The sequence below is a fragment of the Eucyclogobius newberryi genome, unplaced genomic scaffold, assembly GCF_026437365.1.
Source record: "Eucyclogobius newberryi isolate DKJ021-1_F unplaced genomic scaffold, fEucNew1.0.hap1 SCAF_22, whole genome shotgun sequence".
NCBI classification, from domain to species: domain Eukaryota; kingdom Metazoa; phylum Chordata; class Actinopteri; order Gobiiformes; family Gobiidae; genus Eucyclogobius; species Eucyclogobius newberryi.
In genome coordinates this window covers 25,489,450-25,508,846 of record NW_027315857.1, presented here as the reverse complement: position 1 = coordinate 25,508,846, position 19,397 = coordinate 25,489,450, and the positions used below count along the sequence as shown (strand labels likewise).

At 46.7% G+C, this 19,397-nt stretch overlaps 1 protein-coding gene across 2 annotated transcripts; it reads right to left on the bottom strand.

Moving 5' to 3' along the window:
• Positions 1-399: 399 nt before the first annotated feature.
• On the bottom strand, positions 400-19,338 carry LOC140371648 (cysteine and histidine-rich domain-containing protein 1). Of its 2 annotated transcripts, none has more exons than XM_072458831.1 (12): positions 18,811-19,338; positions 18,212-18,261; positions 17,046-17,102; positions 15,238-15,392; positions 14,506-14,609; positions 8,649-8,701; positions 7,907-7,977; positions 6,787-6,889; positions 4,012-4,131; positions 3,093-3,155; positions 2,362-2,592; positions 400-1,071 (listed from the first exon to the last, which is right to left on the bottom strand). In XM_072458831.1, the coding sequence occupies exons 1-12, from the start codon at positions 18,872-18,874 to the stop codon at positions 844-846; spliced, it is 1,299 nt and encodes a 432-aa protein (XP_072314932.1). In that variant the 5' UTR covers positions 18,875-19,338; the 3' UTR covers positions 400-843. The 2 variants fall into 2 exon arrangements, with proteins under 2 accessions (XP_072314932.1, XP_072314931.1); XM_072458830.1 differs by having other exon boundaries at positions 401-1,106; positions 2,382-2,592.
• Positions 19,339-19,397: the final 59 nt, after the last annotated feature.

The window sequence follows — 19,397 nt, the reverse complement described above, 5'->3', positions numbered from 1 at the left end:
TTAAATACACACGGCGAGTGGAAGCTAACGTTAAATACACACGGCGAGTGGAAGCTAACGTTAAATACACACGGCGAGTGGAAGCTAACGTTAAATACACACAGCGAGTGGAAGCTAACGTTAAATACACACAGCGAGTGGAAGCTAACGTTAAAGACACACAGCGAGTGGAAGCTAACGTTAAATACACACAGCGAGTGGAAGCTAACGTTAAATACACACAGCGAGTGGAAGCTAACGTTAAATACACACAGCGAGTGGAAGCTAACGTTAAATACACACAGCGAGTGGAAGCTAACGTTAAAGACACACAGCGAGTGGAAGCTAACGTGTTCTTAAACAGATTGAAACACGTCATTTATGAATAACGAGGACTAAAATCAAAGGTAACAATAGTTTCTAACATTTATTACTTGGTTAAATGTTTTGTCGTCTTAACTGGGTTTTCACTGTTCACCCGTCGATCATTAGCTGCTAGCTTAGCCAAACCGACACATTTGGAACAATAAATTAGCGCTGAATCTTTTGAAAGTATAATCCCTCTAGTCCGAGCTTCAGGGCCCATTTTCACCCGTGAATGAAAATGTAAAGCTCCTCGTGTTGACTCCAAAAACTCAAAATGATCACATTTAAACTCAAACTATGACATTTAATCTTGAAATGATAATTTGGACTTTTAAACATACATTGCGACTTCCCCTTGGGGCTTTTCTTTTGTGCCCACTGCGTGAAACAGGCTTCCGTACAAAACAAGTACAAAAGAAACGTAAAATCTCTCTCTTTGCGCTCAGATCTTTCGCGCCCGGCGCCTTCTGTGGCCTCCGTGCACCCGAGGACACCGCTCTAGTCCTCGAGGTCGGGCATGTCGTCGAATCCGTCCTGCGCGTCCTGCTGCCGCTGCTCCTCGCGCCGCTCTTCCTCTCGCTTCCTCTTCTCCATGGCCTTCTTCATGTCGGCCTGGACCTGCTCCATCTGAAGCCTCTGCATCTCCTCCAGCTTCACCCTCAACTCCTGCTGCTCGTCCTTCACCGGCGGCTGCTGCTGCTGCTGCTGCTGCTGCTGCTGCTGCTGCTGCTGCTCCTTCGTCTCCGTTGTGGTGTCGCCGCCTGGAGGTGAAATGTTGCACGGTTATTTGAGCCGCTCCGGTTATCGTGAGAAGAAGCGTTCGGAGCTTGTCGCGAGCGCACAACGGCGGAAAGTCGAGTTAAAATGGCACTTTTTGTACAAACAGCACTTAAGGGTCAAAATGAGTCCGTCGTGTGCCGCTTGTGCCTAATAATAACGCTTTTTTTTTAGGCCGTGGCTGGAGAGCCGCGGCGGGGTCAAATGGCCGCACAGTTTCAGGGACCGCGGCATTTCCCTTATAGTCTGTTATAGCCTCATGGCTAATCCTAATCCTAACCTTAACCTTAACCCTAACCCTAACCCTAACCTTAACCCTAACCCTAACCCTAACCCTAACCCTAACCTTAACCTTAACCTTAACCTTAACCTTAACCTTAACCTTAACCTTAACCTTAACCTTAACCTTAACCTTAACCTTAACCTTAACCTTAACCTTAACCCTAACCCTAACCCTAACCTTAACCTTAACCTTAACCTTAACCCTAACCCTAACCCTAACCCTAACCTTAACCTTAACCCTAACCCGCAGCATTTCCCTTATAGTCTGTTATAGCCTCATGGCTAATCCTAACCTTAACCTTAACCTTAACCTTAACCCTAACCCTAACCCTAACCCTAACCTTAACCCTAACCCTAACCCTAACCTTAACCCTAACCTTAACCCGGCGCGGTCTAAAACGGCGCTAAAACGTGGTCAAATAGCGGCGCAGTTCCAGGAGCCGCGGCGCGCGGCCGGCACAAAAATAACATGGCAGTTTCGGCCGCGCGCCGCGGCTCTGCAGACCAGGAAGTGCTCTGTTAGCGTGCTAGCGGTTGTTGGCGAAGCGTGACGCCGCTCTGGTGTGGAAAGCGCTTACAAACTCGTCGCTGTGAATAATTAGGATGCAAAGAAAGCGGAGCAACTCTGGAGCGCTGCAAACTGTTCAGAATGAATCTTTTCATGTTTTTATGCTGTAAAAACTCAGTTCATGTGACACAAACAGACTGATACATGATATTGTTTCTCTTACATCGTGACCTGAAATATTAACCGACTCATTTTGACATCACTAATTAACAATAACAAAAAATGCCGCAAAACAACAGCAGATTAAGAATGAAAATGAGTTGAATCTGTTTTATAGTCGACTCGTTGTCTAGTTGTGTTAAATTATTTGTGAGTGACATTTCTGCATTTTGGTGGTTCATTGTATTTTCCTTTTACGTTCCGTGCGACAGTTGAACCACTAACAGGACGTCTGCGCTGAATGTCTCACCCCACTCCTCGTCCGAGTCGCTGATGTCGTCGTCGTCGATGTCCCAGTCCGGCTTCTCCTGCTCCGGCTCCAGCTCCAGGTCCTCGGGTTCTGGCTCCGGTTTGTAGTTGGGGTCCTCCAGTTTGCCCCAGGAGACCGGGTCCCACTTGCGCAGGACGATCTCCACTTTGGACGGGACGTAGTTGATGCCGCTCTGCTTCACGTCCGCCACCTGAAGACGAGGAACCGCCAAAAACCATCAGGAGAAGCTATGTAGTTATAAAAGGCGCGGTTTCTCTCGCTAAGCTAATGCTAACTAGTGAAGATCCGCACTTTTGCCTTGAAAAGCCAGGGGCACCGCTAAAGGGTGGCCGCCTGGAATCTGACTGGACACCCTAGTGAAAATGAGCACTTAAGATCAAATAAATAAAATAAATATAATAAATACAATAAATACAATAAATACAATAAAATAAATAAATAAAATGAATAAAATTAAATAAATAAAATACTAATTTACAATTTACTAAATATTCTATAAATAAATAAAAGCATTTTCAATAGAACTTTGCTATAATTAATAAATTCACCCTGACTTGCCGGGACCCCCAAAAGTGCCCCAAAGGACTGGTAATGTGATTCGTTGTATTAAAAGTGTTTTTTGTCTTCCGGTCGATCCCGAGTCACTGTGAAAAGATGAATTTGTAGACAACAGCCAGAACAGGTTCTTACCCCCCAAAGATGAAACTCTCTCTTGAAAATCTTGTCATTTTCAAACTGGATGAGACAGAAGAGCTAAAATTAAAAAAAAAAGAAGAAGAGAGAAATTTAAATATAGAGAACCAAACAGAACAGAGCACGACACAGAGCATCAAATGACCAACGTTTGTCAAATTTGTCCATTTTTTAATTGAGTCTGAACACATTTGTATCCATTTCTCGGACTTCTATCGTCACGTCAGAGTTGGTTCAGTTTGTGTCATCCATTTCTTTGTGGCGTCCCAGAAGTATCCATTTATTGTGTCCATGCAGGAGTTTTGAGGCCCAAATGTTTTTTTTCCTCTGTGTTCTATGAGATTAAGTCGATCATTTGCAGCCTCAAGAACTCAAGAGCCAGAGATGCTTTTGGCTTGATACCATCTTTTTGAAAGGCCATAAGCCATAACAGACATCATGAGTCCCGTAAAGAAGGTATTTCTAAAGGTCCGAGGAAAGTTATCCCTTGGAAAGAGTTATCACAACAATGTTTGTGGTGTGCCCCAAGGCTCAATATTAGGCCCATCGCTATTTAGTATTTTTATTAATGACTAACTCAAAAAAGTATCAGTTGGCTTTCAATATTTCAGCTCATATTGTCGCAAAAAAGGTGCATAAAATCAACAGAAGTCCAGAAATATCCATTTGTACTTTTGTTTGGCTTCATTATTTTTATGTAATTTGTTATAATTATAAAGAACAAACTTTTATGATTTATACATTTAAAAAATAGCTTAGATTGTTTTGATATTTGAGCCGTTTATGCACATTTTCCTTGGAGTTTATGTTTGTTTACATTAGAAAAACCAAAACTTTACAATACATGTTACTTTTTATGTAAAGTATAAACTCAGCTCTAACACACACATAAGTGTAGTGTAAAGTATAAACTCACCACGGTGCCGTTGGCCTCGATGGTGCTGAACTGGGGATGAGCGTTCTTGGCGTAAATCGTGACCACCACATTGTTCCCGGTCTGGTGCCAGTCGTGTCGACACGCCACCTTCTTCTTATCCTGAAGGAAAAGTTTATATATATATATATATATATATATATATATATATATATATATATATATATATATATATATATATATATATATATATATATATATATATATATATATATATAAAAGGCCCTTTTCACAAAACCGAGTGGCTAGTTCCTGTTCCATTCATTCTTTTTGGGGAATTAGCCGAGTCTCGCTAAAATAAATCAATAATGAATGTGAAGGAAGCAGAGAGCGAGTTCAAGCTGGAGAATCACAGCAGCAAGTTCAGAGCTTTACATGTCACAGCTTTTGATCTAACTTTATTTGAGACTCGGCTAATTCAGAGAATGAACCGAGCGAGAAGTGAAGATCCATGTGAAGAGGGCCCATGTGAAGAGGGCCCATGTGAAGAGGGCCCATGTGAAGAGGGCCCATGTGAAGAGGGCCCATGTGAAGAGGGCCCATGTGAAGAGGGCCCATGTGAAGAGGGCCCATGTGAAGAGGGCCCATGTGAAGAGGGCCCATGTGAAGAGGGCCCATGTGAAGAGGGCCCATGTGAAGAGGGCCCATGTGAAGAGGGCCCATGTGAAGAGGGCCCATGTGAAGAGGGCCCATGTGAAGAGGGCCCATGTGAAGAGGGCCCATGTGAAGAGGGCCCATGTGAAGAGGGCCCATGTGAAGAGGGCCCATGTGAAGAGGGCCCATGGTGCAGAGGTTGTTTAAACTTGTTTATTTCACTATATTCATGTGTCCGCTCCTCATCAGGGACGTGTGAACGCAGACGTTTCGTTTTAAACCTTAATTATCATCTGAAATCAAACTAAAACATTGACACACTCAACAGTGTCGTTAACGAGGCTCGGACGCTTGATTTTTGAACCTTTTGTAGTTAAATAATCAACTATTTTTGGGAAAAGCAGTATTTCCTCTACGAAGTAACTTGAGGATAAGCCCCGCCTCTGCCCCGCCTCTGCCCCGCCTCTGCCCCGCCTCTGCCCCGCCTCTGCCCCGCCTCTGCCCCGCCTCTGCCCCGCCTCTGCCCCGCCTCTGCCCCGTCGCACTGGTGGCTCAATATTTCACAATCTGGGCCGGGCAGTTCAAACACACAGGTTTGACGGACAAGTTGATGAAAGAGAAGCATCTCAGATATTTATCCTCTTGTCTTTCCAAAAGCGTTGGAGAATGTCAGAAATGTTCCCGCAGTGGGAGTGTCACAAACATCATCATTTCAAAAACCTTAATTATTTATAATTGCTGTATTTTTGAGCTTTGGAATCTGGAGCGTCTGAAGTTCCGACTCATTGTTTTCGTCTCACACGGTTGTAAAATGTACTCAATCTAATTAAATAAATGGGTTTTGTTCGTTTTAGAGATTGGACTTAATGAAATCCATCACGTCTTTTTTGTTTGGTTCGTTTGAAAAGAGAAAAGCACTTTAAACTCATCAGTTTAATTTGTCAGACAGTGAATTATGAGTTAAAATATATTGTTGCTACATTATTTCAGTTTCTTGGAGAGTTATTACAAACTATTGCTGCAAAATCATAAACTCTCAAAATGTCTCTTCTTTTCAATCACAGGTGATCAAGGGTGTTTTGGTCTAGCGCCCCCTGCTGCTGTCCTTTTAAAGGACTTCAGAGACTTTTTATCTTCTTTTATAAAGCTTTTCCTTTTCAGATTTTCCTTTCCGTGGAGGAGAATCTTTAATCTTGCTCTTCACGCTTAGATTATTGTAAGAGTTTGTTTTCCCATCTAAACAAGGCGGAGCTCTCTCGTCTGCAGCTGCTCCAGAACTCTGCAGCGAGGATCTCGACACAAACAGAAGGGCCACATTTGACCCATTCTCAAAGCCCTTCACTGGAGCCGGTCTCCAACGGAGAGTTTCAAATGTTAGTCCTGACTTTAGAGTTTTGTCCCCTCCTGGTGTGTCTGTGTCCCTCACACTGTCCCCTCCTGGTGTGTGTCTGTGTCCCTCACACTGTCCCCTCCTGTGTGTGTCTGTGTCTCTCACACTGTCCCCTCCTGGTGTGTCTGTGTCCCTCACACTGTCCCCTCCTGGTGTGTCTGTGTCCCTCACACTGTCCCCTCCTGGTGTGTGTCTGTGTCTCTCACACTGTCCCCTCCTGGTGTGTCTGTGTCCCTCACACTGTCCCCTCCTGGTGTGTGTCTGTGTCTCTCACACTGTCCCCTCCTGGTGTGTGTCTGTGTCTCTCACACTGCCCCCTCCTGGTGTGTCTGTGTCTCTCACACTGTCCCCTCCTGGTGTGTGTCTGTGTCTCTCACACTGTCCCCTCCTGGTGTGTCTGTGTCTCTCACACTGTCCCCTCCTGGTGTGTCTGTGTCTCTCACACTGTCCCCTCCTGGTGGGTCTGTGTCTCTCACACTGCCCCCTCCTGGTGTGTCCTTGTCTCTCACACTGTCCCCTCCTGGTGTGTCTGTGTCTCTCACACTGTCCCCTCCTGGTGTGTCTGTGTCTCTCACACTGTCCCCTCCTGGTGTGTCTGTGTCTCTCACACTGCCCCCTCCTGGTGTGTCCTTGTCTCTCACACTGTCCCCTCCTGGTGTGTCTGTGTCTCTCACACTGCCCCCTCCTGGTGTGTCCTTGTCTCTCACACTGTCCCCTCCTGGTGTGTCCTTGTCTCTCACACTGTCCCCTCCTGGTATGTCTGTGTCTCTCACCTGTTTTCGGACCCAGCAGTGTTTTCCGCTGGAGCAGCCTTTTTGCTCCAGGAAGACGTTGAAGTCCAGAGTTTTGATGCAGCAGCAGCTCCAGTATTTGTATCTGAAAAAGTGTTGAAGACGTTCAAAATAAACTTCAGTGCTGCAACAAACTAATACTTTTACTTGTACTATTACTGCAGCCAAACTAACGACTAATACTACCACTATTACCATTATGAGTACTTCTGCCACTTACACAACTACAAATATTAACGTTAGTGAAGTTGTGTTGATTTGGGTTCATTGTAGTTTTTAGGGTACATGTTCGGACCTGTACTTGTACTTGTACTTGTACTTGTACTTTTGTACTTCATTATGTTTTAAATAATGTTTAATTATATCTTGCAGTGGAAATATTTAACAGAAATCAACTGTTGAACAGAAAAAAATAAACATCTGTCACATAAAAACAGGACTAAACAAAGACAAACCAGACTTGAGCACAGCAGCAGCAGCAGAACTAGAACTAGAACTAGAACTAGAACTAGAACTAGAACTAGAACTAGAACTAGAACTAGAACTAGGTCTAATTGTATCACATCAGGTCTACACTACTGTGGACCGGGACTAGACCACAGAATGATCACATCAGATTCTGTTGGCGATAAACTCATTTTACAGAATACCATGGCCCTTATGGCCACGATGGGCCGCACCGTATTGCTCAGTGGGCCGGATTTGACCCGCGGGCCGCCGGTTGAAAAACCCCGTTCCAAATCGTACGAGTCGCCGAGTCGATCCCGAACCAGAGCTCAGACAAAATGTGGAGTTTGGAGCTAAAATCTGTCAATTTTCACCAGATTTTTTACAAACTTTGTATTTTTCACACACAGCTCTTTGAGTATTTGAGTACCACGTACTTCTGCTACTTCTGCTACTTCTGCTACTTCTACCTCTGTAACTCGTACGATCGAAGCTACCACAAATACATGAAACAAACTAAAGTATTATCCTCTTTAGTTCGGGCCCGTTGGCGTTCGGGCCGTTGGCGTTCGGGCCGTTGGCGTTCGGGCCGTTGGCGTTCGGGCCGTTGGCGTTCGGGCCCGTTCGCTCAGACTTTTGCCGTTCTTTGTCTCACCCTTCGTGGAACACCGGCCCTCCCGGGTGGAACGAGCACGTCTCCCGCTCCGTGTCGGCGCCGTTGTACGTCTGAAACGAAGACACGAAGGAAACATCTGTGAATACAGACGCGACGGTGGAAATGTGGCGTGAAAGTCGTTAAAAAAAACACTGTGACAATTGAAATGTAACGACGACAAGTTGTTTGGAATGACTCAATTATAAGTAGCTGCCACCGAGGTTTATTTCTAACTTGAAATGGAGTCAAATTGTGAGTCAAATTTAAGTCATATAAAAAAGTTTTTTTTTTTAAAAAGGCCAAAAATTCAATGTTGTCATTACCTGTTCGACCACTAGATGGTGCTGCAGATGAACCTTGTGTTAACACTGCTCCATTTCATGTAGACAAATAAATAATGTTTTTATACCACTAAAGAGGGATTCTCTCTCTTTTTGATCGAAAAAAGCCTCATTAACTCGTCTTTCAAAGACTAACAATTTTCACCTCTTCAGGACCTGGTTTAGTCTCATTTTAGATCTGGTTTAGTCTCATTTTAGATCTGGTTTAGTCTCATTTTAGACATGGTTTAGTCTCATTTTAGACATGGTTTAGTCTCATTTTAGACATGGTTTAGTCTCATTTTAGACATGGTTTTGTCTCATTTTAGACATGGTTTTGTCTCATTTTAGATTTAGATCTTTGTGTGAAATGTTTGCGATTCAGAAAAGTCAGAAAAGGATGAAAAAAAAAAGCCACAAACCGCTTTGCATCCAGCGTTTTTGCAGCGAGTTCCGAGCTTCACACCTTCACTTTCTGTTCCAGAGAAAAAAGAACATTTAAGAGGAAAAAATACATCCCACTGTTACAGCCCCAAGTTAAAGTCGCTCGTGAGCCGTCGATCGCAGACACATTAAAGTCGCTCATGAGCCGTCGATCGCAGACACATTAAAGTCGCTCATGAGCCGTCGATCGCAGACACATTAAAGTCGCTAATGAGCCGTCGATCGCAGACACATTAAAGTCGCTCATGAGCCGTCGATCGCGGACACATTAAAGTCGCTCGTGAGCCGTCGATCGCGGACACATTAAAGTCGCTAATGAGCCGTCGATCGCGGACACATTAAAGTCGCTCATGAGCCGTCGATCGCGGACACATTAAAGTCGCTCATGAGCCGTCGATCGCAGACACATTAAAGTCGCTCATGAGCCGTCGATCGCAGACACATTAAAGTCGCTCATGAGCCGTCGATCGCAGACACATTAAAGTCGCTCATGAGCCGTCGATCGCGGACACATTAAAGTTGCTCGTGAGCCGTCGATCGCGGACACATTAAAGTCGCTCATGAGCCGTCGATCGCAGACACATTAAAGTCGCTAATGAGCCGTCGATCGCGGACACATTAAAGTCGCTCATGAGCCGTCGATCGCAGACACATTAAAGTCGCTCATGAGCCGTCGATCGCGGACACATTAAAGTTGCTCGTGAGCCGTCGATCGCGGACACATTAAAGTCGCTCATGAGCCGTCGATCGTGGACACATTAAAGTTGCTCGTGAGCCGTCGATCGCGGACACATTAAAGTCGCTCATGAGCCGTTGATTGAGGACACATTAAAGTCGCTAATGAGCCGTCGATCGTGGACACGTTAAAGTTGCTCGTGAGCCGTCGATCGCGGACACATTAAAGTCGCTCATGAGCCGTCGATCGTGGACACGTTAAAGTTGCTCGTGAGCCGTCGATCGCGGACACATTAAAGTCGCTCATGAGCCGTTGATTGAGGACACATTAAAGTCGCTCATGAGCCGTCGATCGCGGACACATTAAAGTCGCTCATGAGCCGTCGATCGCGGACACATTAAAGTCGCTCGTGAGCCGTCGATCGCAGACACATTAAAGTCGCTCATGAGCCGTCGATCGCAGACACATTAAAGTCGCTCGTGAGCCGTCGATCGCAGACACATTAAAGTCGCTCATGAGCCGTCGATCGCGGACACATTAAAGTCGCTCATGAGCCGTCGATCGCGGACACATTAAAGTCGCTCGTGAGCCGTCGATCGCAGACACATTAAAGTCGCTCATGAGCCGTCGATCGCAGACACATTAAAGTCGCTCATGAGCCGTCGATCGCAGACACATTAAAGTCGCTCATGAGCCGTCGATCGCGGACACATTAAAGTCGCTCGTGAGCCGTCGATCGCAGACACATTAAAGTCGCTCATGAGCCGTCGATCGCAGACACATTAAAGTCGCTCATGAGCCGTCGATCGCGGACACATTAAAGTCGCTCGTGAGCCGTCGATCGCAGACACATTAAAGTCGCTCATGAGCCGTCGATCGCGGACACATTAAAGTCGCTCATGAGCCGTCGATCGCGGACACATTAAAGTCGCTCATGAGCCGTCGATCGCAGACACATTAAAGTCGCTCATGAGCCGTCGATCGCAGACACATTAAAGTCGCTCATGAGCCGTCGATCGCGGACACATTAAAGTCGCTCATGAGCCGTCGATCGCGGACACATTAAAGTCGCTCATGAGCCGTCGATCGCAGACACATTAAAGTCGCTCATGAGCCGTCGATCGCAGACACATTAAAGTCGCTCATGAGCCGTCGATCGCAGACACATTAAAGTCGCTCATGAGCCGTCGATCGCGGACACATTAAAGTTGCTCGTGAGCCGTCGATCGCGGACACATTAAAGTCGCTCATGAGCCGTCGATCGCAGACACATTAAAGTCGCTAATGAGCCGTCGATCGCGGACACATTAAAGTCGCTCATGAGCCGTCGATCGCAGACACATTAAAGTCGCTCATGAGCCGTCGATCGCAGACACATTAAAGTCGCTCATGAGCCGTCGATCGCGGACACATTAAAGTTGCTCGTGAGCCGTCGATCGCGGACACATTAAAGTCGCTCATGAGCCGTCGATCGTGGACACATTAAAGTTGCTCGTGAGCCGTCGATCGCGGACACATTAAAGTCGCTCATGAGCCGTTGATTGAGGACACATTAAAGTCGCTAATGAGCCGTCGATCGTGGACACGTTAAAGTTGCTCGTGAGCCGTCGATCGCGGACACATTAAAGTCGCTCATGAGCCGTCGATCGTGGACACGTTAAAGTTGCTCGTGAGCCGTCGATCGCGGACACATTAAAGTCGCTCATGAGCCGTTGATTGAGGACACATTAAAGTCGCTCATGAGCCGTCGATCGCGGACACATTAAAGTCGCTCATGAGCCGTCGATCGCGGACACATTAAAGTCGCTCGTGAGCCGTCGATCGCAGACACATTAAAGTCGCTCATGAGCCGTCGATCGCAGACACATTAAAGTCGCTCGTGAGCCGTCGATCGCAGACACATTAAAGTCGCTCATGAGCCGTCGATCGCGGACACATTAAAGTCGCTCATGAGCCGTCGATCGCGGACACATTAAAGTCGCTCATGAGCCGTCGATCGCGGACACATTAAAGTCGCTCGTGAGCCGTCGATCGCAGACACATTAAAGTCGCTCATGAGCCGTCGATCGCAGACACATTAAAGTCGCTCATGAGCCGTCGATCGCGGACACATTAAATTCGCTCGTGAGCCGTCGATCGCAGACACATTAAAGTCGCTCATGAGCCGTCGATCGCGGACACATTAAAGTCGCTCATGAGCCGTCGATCGCGGACACATTAAAGTCGCTCATGAGCCGTCGATCGCAGACACATTAAAGTCGCTCATGAGCCGTCGATCGCAGACACATTAAAGTCGCTCATGAGCCGTCGATCGCGGACACATTAAAGTCGCTCATGAGCCGTCGATCGCGGACACATTAAAGTCGCTCATGAGCCGTCGATCGCAGACACATTAAAGTCGCTCATGAGCCGTCGATCGCAGACACATTAAAGTCGCTCATGAGCCGTCGATCGCAGACACATTAAAGTCGCTCATGAGCCGTCGATCGCGGACACATTAAAGTTGCTCGTGAGCCGTCGATCGCGGACACATTAAAGTCGCTCATGAGCCGTCGATCGCAGACACATTAAAGTCGCTAATGAGCCGTCGATCGCGGACACATTAAAGTCGCTCATGAGCCGTCGATCGCAGACACATTAAAGTCGCTCATGAGCCGTCGATCGCAGACACATTAAAGTCGCTCATGAGCCGTCGATCGCGGACACATTAAAGTTGCTCGTGAGCCGTCGATCGCGGACACATTAAAGTCGCTCATGAGCCGTCGATCGTGGACACATTAAAGTTGCTCGTGAGCCGTCGATCGCGGACACATTAAAGTCGCTCATGAGCCGTTGATTGAGGACACATTAAAGTCGCTAATGAGCCGTCGATCGTGGACACGTTAAAGTTGCTCGTGAGCCGTCGATCGCGGACACATTAAAGTCGCTCATGAGCCGTCGATCGTGGACACGTTAAAGTTGCTCGTGAGCCGTCGATCGCGGACACATTAAAGTCGCTCATGAGCCGTTGATTGAGGACACATTAAAGTCGCTCATGAGCCGTCGATCGCGGACACATTAAAGTCGCTCATGAGCCGTCGATCGCGGACACATTAAAGTCGCTCGTGAGCCGTCGATCGCAGACACATTAAAGTCGCTCATGAGCCGTCGATCGCAGACACATTAAAGTCGCTCGTGAGCCGTCGATCGCAGACACATTAAAGTCGCTCATGAGCCGTCGATCGCGGACACATTAAAGTCGCTCATGAGCCGTCGATCGCGGACACATTAAAGTCGCTCGTGAGCCGTCGATCGCAGACACATTAAAGTCGCTCATGAGCCGTCGATCGCAGACACATTAAAGTCGCTCATGAGCCGTCGATCGCAGACACATTAAAGTCGCTCATGAGCCGTCGATCGCGGACACATTAAAGTCGCTCGTGAGCCGTCGATCGCAGACACATTAAAGTCGCTCATGAGCCGTCGATCGCAGACACATTAAAGTCGCTCGTGAGCCGTCGATCGCAGACACATTAAAGTCGCTCATGAGCCGTCGATCGCGGACACATTAAAGTCGCTCATGAGCCGTCGATCGCGGACACATTAAAGTCGCTCATGAGCCGTCGATCGCAGACACATTAAAGTCGCTCATGAGCCGTCGATCGCAGACACATTAAAGTCGCTCATGAGCCGTCGATCGCGGACACATTAAAGTCGCTCATGAGCCGTCGATCGCAGACACATTAAAGTCGCTCATGAGCCGTCGATCGCAGACACATTAAAGTCGCTCATGAGCCGTCGATCGCAGACACATTAAAGTCGCTAATGAGCCGTCGATCGCAGACACATTAAAGTCGCTCATGAGCCGTCGATCGCAGACACATTAAAGTCGCTCATGAGCCGTCGATCGTGGACACGTTAAAGTCGCTCGTGAGCCGTCGATCGCGGACACATTAAAGTCGCTCATGAGCCGTCGATCGCGGACACATTAAAGTCGCTCATGAGCCGTCGATCGCAGACACATTAAAGTCGCTCATGAGCCGTCGATCGCAGACACATTAAAGTTGCTCGTGAGCCGTCGATCGCGGACACATTAAAGTCGCTCATGAGCCGTCGATCGTGGACACATTAAAGTTGCTCGTGAGCCGTCGATCGCGGACACATTAAAGTCGCTCATGAGCCGTTGATTGAGGACACATTAAAGTCGCTAATGAGCCGTCGATCGTGGACACGTTAAAGTTGCTCGTGAGCCGTCGATCGCGGACACATTAAAGTCGCTCATGAGCCGTCGATCGTGGACACGTTAAAGTTGCTCGTGAGCCGTCGATCGCGGACACATTAAAGTCGCTCATGAGCCGTTGATTGAGGACACATTAAAGTCGCTCATGAGCCGTCGATCGCGGACACATTAAAGTCGCTCATGAGCCGTCGATCGCGGACACATTAAAGTCGCTCGTGAGCCGTCGATCGCAGACACATTAAAGTCGCTCATGAGCCGTCGATCGCGGACACATTAAAGTCGCTCATGAGCCGTCGATCGCGGACACATTAAAGTCGCTCATGAGCCGTCGATCGCGGACACATTAAAGTCGCTCATGAGCCGTCGATCGTGGACACGTTAAAGTTGCTCGTGAGCCGTCGATCGCGGACACATTAAAGTCGCTCATGAGCCGTCGATCGTGGACACGTTAAAGTTGCTCGTGAGCCGTCGATCGCGGACACATTAAAGTCGCTAATGAGCCGTCGATCGCGGACACGTTAAAGTTGCTCGTGAGCCGTCGATCGCGGACACATTAAAGTCGCTCGTGAGCCGTCGATCGCGGACACATTAAAGTCGCTCATGAGCCGTCGATCGTGGACACGTTAAAGTTGCTCGTGAGCCGTCGATCGCGGACACATTAAAGTCGCTCATGAGCCGTCGATCGTGGACACGTTAAAGTTGCTCGTGAGCCGTCGATCGCGGACACATTAAAGTCGCTCATGAGCCGTTGATTGAGGACACATTAAAGTCGCTAATGAGCCGTCGATCGTGGACACGTTAAAGTTGCTCGTGAGCCGTCGATCGCGGACACATTAAAGTCGCTCGTGAGCCGTCGATCGCGGACACATTAAAGTCGCTCATGAGCCGTCGATCGCGGACACATTAAAGTCACATTTTGAAGAATGCTGCTGAATCGTACCTTTCAGCTCCTGCTCCTGTTTCTTGCTCAGGTCCAGATTCTTCAGGATTTGTTCCAGAGACGCAGACGTTTGATGAGGCAGTTTGACCCGGGGCTCGTCCGAACTGCAGGAGCACAACACGAGCACAAGAGGTCACCAAAAAGGAATAAGGAAGCGACGCAGCAGCGTTCAGAAGAACAGAGTGACCAGAAGTGATCCAGAGATATCACGACACTAGCACTACATGTTTTTACTTTTGTTGTTTTCAATTCTGCATTTTTTTCTGATTTGGACTTTATTTGGAGGAATAAAACCTGTAAAATGAGTTCTAAAACATGCAGTTCACAACAAACACGTTTTGCTGACGCTTTAAACATTGATTCAACGAAACAACAATGAACAATGACCTTTGACGTCATCAGGAAGTCAAAGTATGAACTATGACTATGTAACGTGAGTTTTAGTCCGACCTGCAAAGTACAACACTTAGGTACTTTGATTTTTGTACTTTATTACTTTCTACCACTGGCACATTCTAGTTCCCGGCCCAGTCTAGTTCCCGGTACAGTATAGTTCCCGGCTCAGTCTAGTTCCCGGTACAGTCTTGTTCCCGGCTCAGTCTAGTTCCCGGCTCAGTCTAGTTCCCGGCTCAGTCTAGTTCCCGGCTCAGTCTTGTTCCCGGCTCAGTCTAGTTCCCGGCTCAGTCTAGTTCCCGGCTCAGTCTAGTTCCTGGCTCTTTCAGTCCCCTTTACCTGGGCCTCTCTCGCTGCAGGGCCTCGGCGCTCTTCGGCCCCTTGAAGATGATCTCAGCTCCGTTCATCAGTTTGTTTTGTCCTTTGTCTGAGCTCAGCTCAGGCTGAAGAGGCTCCTGAGGCTTCTGGTGACTGTGGGGGCCCCTAGTGCAGCCCTGCACGCACACGCACACGCACACGCACAGACACAGACACAAACACACACACACAGACACACACACATACACACAGACACACACAGACACACACACATACACACACACACACACAGACACACAGACACACACACACAGAGACATCATTCCCGGTTTGAACTTAAGAACTTTAATAGACTAGAATGTCTATATACTATATAATACTAGAATGTCAGATGTGACATTTGGAGTGGAGTCACAGTAACTAATTCATATGTATTGTTAGAATAATATTGGTTTGGTACAAGGATAATATCCATAACCTGTGCTCCTCCTACTGGTTTAAAAACGTCATTACAGATGATCTGCAGCAGGAAGCCTGAGGGCCACCAACAGTTAGTCTGAAGGCCACATTTGACCCCCGGGCCACATTTTGGACACCTCTGGTCTGAGGTTTATCGCCTTCATTTGAGGCTCATCAGGTTGAAATACTTTAGATAATTTATCCTTCAAACAAAACACAGTTCATTCTCTCGTTTGTGGTAAATAAATACATATTAAAGTAAATGATTTTAATCATGTTTTCACACAATAACAAAGTATCAGAATACAATTGTCTGATTGGACCATGTGACAGAATGCATTATAAATACATTTGAATTAAGTTATTTAGTATTCTGTAACTAAATAACAACACAGCTCACTTTTTCACAAACTACAACTTAAAAAACATATATTTATAATTCAGACAAAACGATCTGCAATTGCTACATCTGTGAGGACATTTCCCTACTACTGCTATTACTACTATTACTACCATAATAACTACTATTACTACCATTACTACTATTATTACCATTATAACTGCTATTACAACTATTACTACCATTATAACTACTATTACTACCATTATAACTACTACTATTACTACCATTATAACTACTATTACTACCATTATAACTACTATTACTACCATTACTACTATCACTACCATTATAACTACTACTATTACTACCATTATAACTACTATTACTACCATTACTACCATTACTACCATTATAACTACTACTATTACTACCATTATAACTACTATTACTACCATTACTACTATTACTACCATTATAACTACTACTATTACTACCATTATAACTACTATTACTACCATTACTACTATTACTACCATTATAACTACTACTATTACTACCATTATAACTACCATTACTACCATTATAACTACTATTACTACCATTATAACTACTATTGTTACTACTATTATTACTACTACTATTACTACCATTATAACTACTATTACTACCATTATAACTACTATTACTACCATTATAACTACTATTATTACTACTACTATTATTACTACTACTATTACTACCATTATAACTACTACTATTACTACCATTATAACTACTATTACTACCATTACTACTATTACTACCATTGTAGCTACTATTACTACTATTACTACCATTATAACTACTATTATTACTACTACTATTTATACCATTATATAGTATAAGTACTTTATTACCACATTTGTTAGTACTATAATAACTAATATTATTACTATTATTATTATAACATAATATTACTACTCTGACTCCTCCCACATAATGACCTGAAACACTGACTCATGATGATGTCATGGGAGTCGGTCGTTACCTTGATGGAGAGAAACTCTGAGAAGTCAGTGGTTCTTTTCCTGCAGCACGACCATCCCTGAAACACACACACACTCCCCGTCACACTCCCCGTCACACTCCCCGTCACACTCCCCGTCACACTCCCCGTCACACTCCCCGTCACACTCCCCGTCACACTCCCCGTCACACTCACCGTCACACTCCCCGTCACACTCCCCGTCACACTCCCCGTCACACTCACCGTCACACTCACCGTCACACTCCCCGTCACACTCCCCGTCACACTCCCCGTCACACTCCCCGTCACACTCCCCGTCAAACTCCCCGTCACACTCCCCGTCACACTCCCCGTCACACTCCCCGTCACACTCACCGTCACACTCCCCGTCAAACTCACCGTCAAACTCCCCGTCACACTCCCCGTCACACTCACCGTCAAACTCCCCGTCACACTCCCCGTCACACTCACCGTCACACTCCCCGTCAAACTCACCGTCAAACTCCCCGTCACACTCCCCGTCACACTCACCGTCAAACTCCCCGTCACACTCCCCGTCACACTCCCCGTCAAACTCACCGTCAAACTCCCCGTCACACTCCCCGTCACACTCCCCGTCAAACTCCCCGTCACACTCCCCGTCACACTCCCCGTCACACTCCCCGTCACACTCCCCGTCACACTCACCGTCAAACTCCCCGTCACACTCCCCGTCACACTCACCGTCACACTCCCCGTCACACTCACCGTCACACTCCCCGTCACACTCCCCGTCACACTCACCGTCACACTCCCCGTCACACTCCCCGTCACACTCACCGTCAAACTCCCCGTCACACTCCCCGTCACACTCCCCGTCACACTCCCCGTCACACTCCCCGTCACACTCACCGTCACACTCCCCGTCACACTCCCCGTCACACTCCCCGTCACACTCCCCGTCAAACTCCCCGTCACACTCCCCGTCACACTCCCCGTCAAACTCCCCGTCAAACTCCCCGTCACACTCCCCGTCAAACTCCCCGTCACACTCCCCGTCACACTCCGTGTCAAACTCCCCGTCACACTCCCCGTCACACTCCCCGTCACACTCCCCGTCACACTCCCCGTCAAACTCCCCGTCACACTCCCCGTCACACTCTGTGTTACACTCTGCGTCATTCATAAGTTCATTTCAGTGTTTGCACCTTCAGAGCGTCGTGAAAGATGGGAATGCCAGAATGAAACACACACGAATCTGAAAGAAATAAGTAAAAGTACAACTACATGATTAAAATGTACTGAAGTAAAAGTACAGCTACATGATTAAAATGTACTGAAGTAAAAGTACAGCTACATGATTAAAATGTACTGAAGTAAAAGTACAGCTACATGATTAAAATGTACTGAAGTAAAAGTACAGCTACATGATTAAAATGTACTGAAGTAAAAGTACACATTAAAACTACTCATTAGGTTTTCACAGTTTAAGTAGTATTATTGAAAAAATAATAATAATTTGAACTGAATGTATTGGTTTTAAAGCAGAAGTGTCTGAGCTCGGGTCGTTTGGAAGTGTTTGAACATGTGACCTACAGCACGTGTCGCCCAGAACCTCACAGAACGCGACATTAAACCAAGAAGAAGTTTAAAACGTCTAAAACGTCTAAAACCTCTAAAAACTCTAAAACCTCTAAAACCTCTAAAACCTCTAGAGCTCTAGAGCCTCGTCGTGTGAAGTGAAGTCAGGACCGGGACGGAGGCCGAGAATGTGAAGTGACAATAAAGATGAGGACTTTTTTCTCACCGTCTTTGTTCTTTTGAGGGTCAAACTTCTCCCCGCAGCCTCGATTGTAGCAGTGCAGAGCCATTTGGGCCGGAACCTTCCAGTGGCAGGAGAAGTCCTCGCAGGAGAAGTTCTTGCAGTTGTAGTTCTCGCAATAGAAGTTCTCACAGTAGAAGTTCTTGTAGCAGTAAAAGTTCTCGCAGTAAAAGTTCTCGCAGTTGTAGTTCTCGCAGTTGTAGTTCTCGCAGTTGGAGTTCTCACAGTAGAAGTTCTCTCAGCAGTAGTAGTAGTAGTAGTCCTCGCAGTAGTAGAAGTTCTCTCAGCAGTAGTAGTAGTAGTAGTCCTCGCAGTAGTAGAAGTTCTCTCAGCAGTAGTAGTAGTAGTAGTCCTCGCAGTAGTAGAAGTTCTCTCAGCAGTAGTAGTAGTAGTAGTCCTCGCAGTAGAAGTACCAGTCGTGGTCGTGTCAGTCCCGCTCGTCTTTAAGCGTGTGCGGTCGGACCGGAGAAAGCTCCAGAAGGTTCCGGGGACTCTTCAGGACACATGCGCCCGGCTGGAGGTGCAGTGAATGGGGTTAAAAATAGCCCGCTCCCCTTATGTCCCTCCCCCAC